Source organism: Hemibagrus wyckioides, linkage group LG09, assembly GCF_019097595.1.
Source record: "Hemibagrus wyckioides isolate EC202008001 linkage group LG09, SWU_Hwy_1.0, whole genome shotgun sequence".
Taxonomy (NCBI): Eukaryota; Metazoa; Chordata; class Actinopteri; order Siluriformes; family Bagridae; genus Hemibagrus; species Hemibagrus wyckioides.
This window is the reverse complement of record NC_080718.1, coordinates 26,496,241-26,503,156: the sequence shown is the minus strand read 5'-3', so window position 1 is coordinate 26,503,156 and position 6,916 is coordinate 26,496,241. Positions and strand designations below refer to the sequence as shown.

Here is a 6,916-nt window from a genome sequence, read left to right as displayed (position 1 = left end):
CGAACCCACAATTCATGCTGCTGAAAGCTTCTGGATTCCCCGCAGGACTTTATGGCTTTGCTCATATTGCGCTCCATACAGAGAGTGAATTATCGCCTTGAGGGGTTAGCGGAGTGAGCAAAGCTAAAATGCTAAAGCAGATGTTTGCAGCTTTGACAGGCACTAAGTGGTTTTATTTAACCCTTCTGTTTTGTTTCAGACTCTTTTTTTTGTTTCAGGGACACTATATATTAAGATCTATAATATAAAGGCAAGAACGTCGGTGTAGAACATAATTATTCTACGTTTTTACTTCAGTCATTTGTTCCATTAGCAGACTTTTCTAGACATTAAAAATAGAAATGGCTTATAGGACGACTTATAGGACGTTTTCAATCAGCGTAAAGAACTGAATGATGTTCAGGCTGTGAGTCTGATCTAAAATGAGTCTGTTGGCTTTCAGTGTGTTTTAGACATGTGTTTTTCCCTCTGTTGGAGAACCTTACACAGAATTTTACTGGTTGAAGATGAAATCTGAGCTGCTATTTAGATGAACAAGCACTTGGAGCATCTCAGAGAGCAGAAATGGGTTTGATATCAACATTTACTTTAAGGATAGAAACATTTGTGTGGAAAACAATGAATAGTTTTCTGTGAATATATTGCAAAATTTATTTTGGTTTATTATTATATTATAAATATTACATAGATTATTAGTTAATTATTAACGTTTTATCAGTCCAGCCATCAGTTTGCTTTAAGAAACCAATAACTGGAAGAGTGAAATAGATCGCTGCTGAAGAGATTAGCATGTGATCCGCCACGTCCACCTCCAGAACCTGATGGACAGGACTCACATCAGGACTTGTATCAAAGTTCCTGCTCGATGCATCACTCAGCAAGTCGGCCAGAGTCAAGAGGAAAAGATTTCTATGCACTGGCTATCACGACGGTCATCTAGCAAAGCAGAGCCAATGATAGCAAATGAAAGAAAAAATGAATGGCTCTTTGACGTTTGTGTTGTTGTGTCTCTGTTCCTGCAGCTTGTTCTTCTGAGATGGAGAAAGTGTGTGCTGTGTCTTCAGAGGAACATCTACAGCCCTTTAAGGATAAAATGGAAGAGTTCCTTTCTCAGGGTAGGACACTGGCATGAAGCACACACACACACACACAGGTGTACTGTACACACTACAGCTATCATACAGATAAAAATATAAGCACATATTTACTCATTTGCAATGTGGTGGTGAGAGAAAACTTCTGGAATATTCCGGAGGAGTCAGGTGGGATGTAAAGGAACCATCCAGAAACCAGATGCTCTAAAAGAAGAATTTTTGTCACATGTACATTACAGCACAGTAAATGTCTTTCTTTCTTCACATACCCCAACTTGGGAAGTTGGAGCCAGAGCACAGGGTTAGCCATGATACGGGGAAGATCTTCAAGAGAGATCACATGATCGTGATGCATGGAAGGATCTCCTGGGAGATCAGTCTTGCTGGGATTTAGCTTCAGGTTTTGAGATGCTATTCTGTAGAAGAGGTCTACCAGAAAGTCTGAGATCTTAAAGAGTCTGAGAAGAGAAAAGAGAAAAGAAGAGGACGAGTTGTGTGTCATCGGCATATCAGCAGTATTTTATGTCAACTCTATAAAAAGAAAAATGTTACCAAGGGTGAAAAATGACAAAAATATCACCTCATAAGGACCCTTGGAACAGAGAGTTAAGGGCTTTACTCAGGAGCCCAACGGTGGCAGCTTGGCGGTGCTGGGCCTTGAACCCTGATCAACAACCCAGAGCCTTAATCCCTTGAGCTACTGCATCTAGTCTAAGCTCAAAGTCCTAAACAACAACTAAACAAACACCTTATAAGCAAGGGGCAGTGGTGGCTTAAAAGGTTAAGGCTCTGGGTTGTTCACTAGAAGATTGCGGTTCAAACCCCAGCACCATCAAGCTTCCTCCTTTGGGTCCTTGAACAAGTTCTCCAGCTCTCTCTGTTCCAGGAGCATAGCCTCATGACCTGCCCTCTGCCCTGACCCCAACCTTCTAAGTCGGGATACATGAAGAAAAAAAGAACATCACTGTGCTGTAATGACAAAGTAAAAGGAACCTACATGACCGAGTCAAGGAAGCATCATGAGAAGGGAAATTTAGGATCACGAAGATCTCGACGTAAGGACAAAACTTCTAGGAGATCAATCTTGCTGGCATTTAGCTTCAGGTTTTGAGATGTTATTCCATAGAGGAGGTCTACCAGAAAGTCTGAGATCCTAAATAGTCTGAGGAAGAAATAGAGAAAATGAGTTCTGTGTCATCAGCATATCAGCAACATTTTGTGTCAACTCTATAATAAGAAAAATGTCAATATTTAACGGCTTTATCTAGCTTAGCTAAAACATTTTGACTACGCTATACACTTACACTATGCACTATGTACCCTAGCATGTAGTGGATGAATGTTAATTCAATTCAATTCAATTCAATTTTATTTGTATAGCGCTTTTAACAAAGAGCATTGTCTCAAAGCAGCTTTACATGAGAAACGACATAAGAAAACAACAAACATATGAACAGACAAACAGACAGACAGTCCTAGATGTTATCCCAAGTGAGCAAGCCTGAGGTGACTGAGGCGACTGTGGCAAGGAAAAACTCCCTTAGATGGTATGAGGAAGAAACCTTGAGAGGAACCAGACTCAAGAGGGAACTCATCCTCATTTGGGTGACAATTGTGTGATACAGATACAGCATGTGTATAGTGTTATGTAAATCAATAAGGAGGTTGTTGTCCATGGCGCTGCTTGAATATCCCAATCCTCACAAGCAGAACCCGGCTGGAGCTGGTCCATCTCCGGATGCCGCTGGAGCCGGCACAGTCTCTGTATGCCTCGGGATGGGTAGAAGAAGGGAAACAATGGAACAGCATTAGCGTAGCTGCTGTTCATAATATTAGCAGTACTAGCTGAATGTGCATTTAATCAGATGTACTTGGGCACAAGGTTATGGGATGTGTTAGATGTATGCCAGGCTAAAGAGATAAGTCTTTAGTCTACATTTAAACTGGGAGACTGTGTCTGAGCCCCGAACACTGTCAGGAAGACTATTCCAAAGTTTAGGAGCTAAATACGAAAACGCTCTACCCCCTTTTGTGGACTTTGATATTCTGGGAATTACTAGAAGTCTGGAATTTTGTGATCTTAAAGAGCATGGTGGATTGTAACGTGTTAGGAGACTGGAGAGATAGGTGGGAGCTAAACCATTTAGAGCCTTGTATGTCAGTAGAGCTAGTTTATATTCAATTCTAAACTTAACAGGTAGCCAGTGCAGGGATGATAATATTGGGGTTATATGATCAAATTTTCTTGATCTGGTAAGAACTCTGGCGGCTGCATTCTGGACTAACTGTAGCTTGTTTATTGAAGATGCAGGACAACCACCTAGTAATGCAACTAGTTTTTCTGCATCAGATACAGATAAAATGTTCCTAAGCTTGGCAATATTTCTAAGATGGAAGAAGGCTGTTTTTGTGATATTGGAAATATGATTTTCAAAGGATAAGTTGCTATCTAATATTACGCCCAGGTCTTTCACTGTTGAGCTAGTGGTAACAGTGCATCCTTCTAGGTGCAAGCTGAATTGTGAGAGCTTCTCTGTACTAGTTTTTGGGCCAATAAGTAATATCTCCATCTTGTCAGAATTTAATAATAGGAAATTATCGGTCATCCAATCTCTAATATCTTTAACACACTCAGTTAGTCTAGACAAATTAGATATTTCATCTGGTTTTGATGAGATATATAAATGGGTATTATCGGCATAACAATGGAAAAAATGCCTTCTAATGATGTTACCCAATGGAAGCATGTATACTGAGAAAAGCAGAGGTCCTAAAACTGACCCTTGTGGGACCCCGTATTTCACTGGCACTACACTGGACAGTTCTCCATTTAAATCTACAAAGTGGTATCGATCAGACAGGTAGGATCTAAACCATTTTAATGCCTGTCCCTGCATGCCTATGTGATTTTGTAAGCGATCTATGAGGATATTATGATCTATAGTGTCGAATGCAGCACTAAGATCAAGCAGGACTAAAATGGAGATGCAGCCTTGGTCCGAAGCTAAAAGCAAGTCATTAGTGATTTTAACTAGTGCAGTTTCTGTGCTATGATGGGGCCTAAAACCTGACTGAAATTCTTCAAGGATATTGCTTTCCTGTAGGAAGGAGCATAATTGAGCTGACACCACCTTTTCTAATATTTTAGATATAAATGGAAAGTTTGAAATCGGTCTGCAATTTGATATTTCATCAGGGTCCAGTTTCGGTTTCTTAAGAAGAGGCTTAATAACTGCTAACTTAAGAGATTTTGGGACATGACCTAGAAATAACGAAGAGTTAATAATATTGAGAAAATGCTCTCCAGCTGCATGTATCACTTCTTTCAGCAATCTAGTTGGAATTGGATCCAACAAACACATTGTTGGTTTAGCCATGGTGATAAGTTTAACTAGCTCTTCCTGCCCTATCCTGGTAAAGCATTGTAGCTTTAAGTGTGGATCTATAGGGTGGTCTGGATCACCGGATGCAGTCAATGGTTGAACATCCAATATTTTGTTCCTGATACTATCAATTTTTTTAGTGAAGAAATTCATAAAGTCCTCACTACTAAACTGTGCTGAAATACTCTCTCCAGAAATCTGATGCTTTGTTAGTTTAGCCACTGTACTAAATAAGAATCTGGGATTGTTCTGGTTTATTTCAATCAGATTGCTCAGATGCTCAGCCCTAGCATCTTTTAGAGCCTGTCTATAGTTGGCCAGACAGTCTTTATACGCAATTCTAAAAACTTCTAATTTGGTTTTTCTCCACTTTTGCTCGAGGTTACGGGTTGCTGTCTTGAGGGTGTGAGTATGACTGTTGTACCATGGTGCAGGTGTTTTATCTCTGACCTTTTTTAGTCGGATGGGGGCAACAGTGTCTAGTGTGCTGGTAAAAATATTGCCTATGCTGTTGGTTACTTCATCTAGTGCATCTGCATTTTGGGGTCTAGTAAGAAGTTGAGACAGATCTGGCAGATTGTTTGTAAATCTGTCTTTAGTGGTTGAGGTTGTAGTTCTACCAAGTTTATAACATGGAGAGATATGTCTAATATGTTCTACAGGTAGAGTGTACATTAAGAGGTGATGGTCTGTGATGTCATCACTTTGAGGTAGAACGGTTATATCGGACACATCAGTCCCATGTGATATAACTAAGTCTAGTGTATGATTAAAACGATGGGTTGGTCTATTAATGTTTTTGTTTAACCCCAAAGGAATTTAGTAAATCTATAAATGCGAGTCCTAACGCATCGTTAGCATCGTCTACATGAATGTTAAAGTCTCCTACGATTATCACTTTGTCAAAACTGATCAGAAGATCTGAGAGTAAATGTGAAAACTCATTAAGAAAAACACCTGTTAGAAGGGAATGTTAGAAGGGTCATGTCTCAAATGGAACAAAATGTTATGCTTTTTTACTAACAGGAAGTAGAATCCGGTTCCTAGTCAAAGATGAATGACATCTACTACACGTAACGTGACACGGTAGCTTTCGCATTTTGAATACAGTGAATTAGTCAGTCAGCGCCTGGTAGCTCTGCCCCTTTTATGCTTTTACATAAGCAAATTTGCAAGTGCCAAGTGTATGAAGTGTCCAACATTCCACACTTGTTCTTTTTGGTTGAATAAGTGCATCATCTGCATACTTGTACACTTCTTCTTCTACTTCTTCTTCTTCTTGAGAGTTTCAGTGTGTACTTATCTAGGCTACAGGCTGGTGTAGTATATAAGTATGTGATTTGGGACGGCCTACTATTTCCATGCGACTTGACTAATAAATTTGTGTGTGTTTCCTCCTGAGTTATTTATCTGTCATCTCTCTGCTCTCCCAAGACAGCAGCGTCTGTAGCCCTGTCCTCCTCTGCCCTCTCTTCATCATCTCCATTTTCATCACTCGTGCTATCCCTTCATTCCTTTGATCTCTCCTGTCATCCAATCTTTCACCGTGTTGAGAGGAAGACCAGTCTGCGCTTGTTTTATCTCTGATTTTCCACGTCTTCTTTTCCTTTCCTTAGAGATTGGCCTACTGTGTTGTTTTCTCCTTGTCTTGTGCCAATCAAATAAATCAGAGGCTTACGGCTCATGTTTGCAGCTCAGTTTAGAATTTATTTAAGCAGCTGTCATGAGGCAGGATCGGAAAATATCCGCGAGCATCACTGCCATGCAGAAGATTAGTCCTTACCCTAATAGCATTTAAATAGCTCAAGTGGTGGTGGATCAAGTGCTCTAGGTTGTTGATCAGAAGATAGGGATTCAAGCCCAGCATTGTCAAGCTGCCACCATTGGGCCCTTGAGCAAGGCCTCCAACCCCCCTGCCCTGCTCCTGGGGCACTGCATCATGGCTGACCTTTCCCTCTGACCCCAACCTCCAAGGATGGGATTTTGCAGTAATGTATATGTGACAAATAAAGACAACTTAATAATCAAAACATATTAAGTATAACCTGGAATAAGTCCATTATCCTCCTGATCTTACCAGTTTATACTGGTTTTAAACAATTTCTTTACACTGATTTTCCTAACTCACCCATCACTTCCCATTCTGTATCGTTACTACAAGTAACATGCAGAAGACACCTTGGACCTGGTGCCAACACAGCCACAACACTTTGGACCTGGTGCCGACACATCCATGAGCACATCCATGTGCTCTGGACATGGGGCACAATCACACATATTACTGAAGGAGGAAACTGAGGAACTTGGAGGAAACCAGAGAACCCTGAGGAAACCCCCTGAAGCATGGGAAACCCTACATACACACACACCCAGAGTGGAGGTGAACCCCATCCCTGGAAGAGTTTACTCACTTCACATCTTATTATTAGACTTTAGATT

General features: G+C 40.6%; 1 protein-coding gene across 1 annotated transcript in view; it reads left to right on the top strand.

The window, feature by feature from the left end:
* Positions 1-6,916, top strand: part of fmn2a (formin 2a) — a 55,276-nt gene that overhangs the window by 40,164 nt on the left and 8,196 nt on the right. Inside the window, exon 15 of the mRNA XM_058398493.1 lies at positions 1,023-1,115. Coding sequence (XP_058254476.1) covers positions 1,023-1,115 — 93 coding nt within the window. The remainder of the gene's footprint in view (positions 1-1,022; positions 1,116-6,916) is intronic.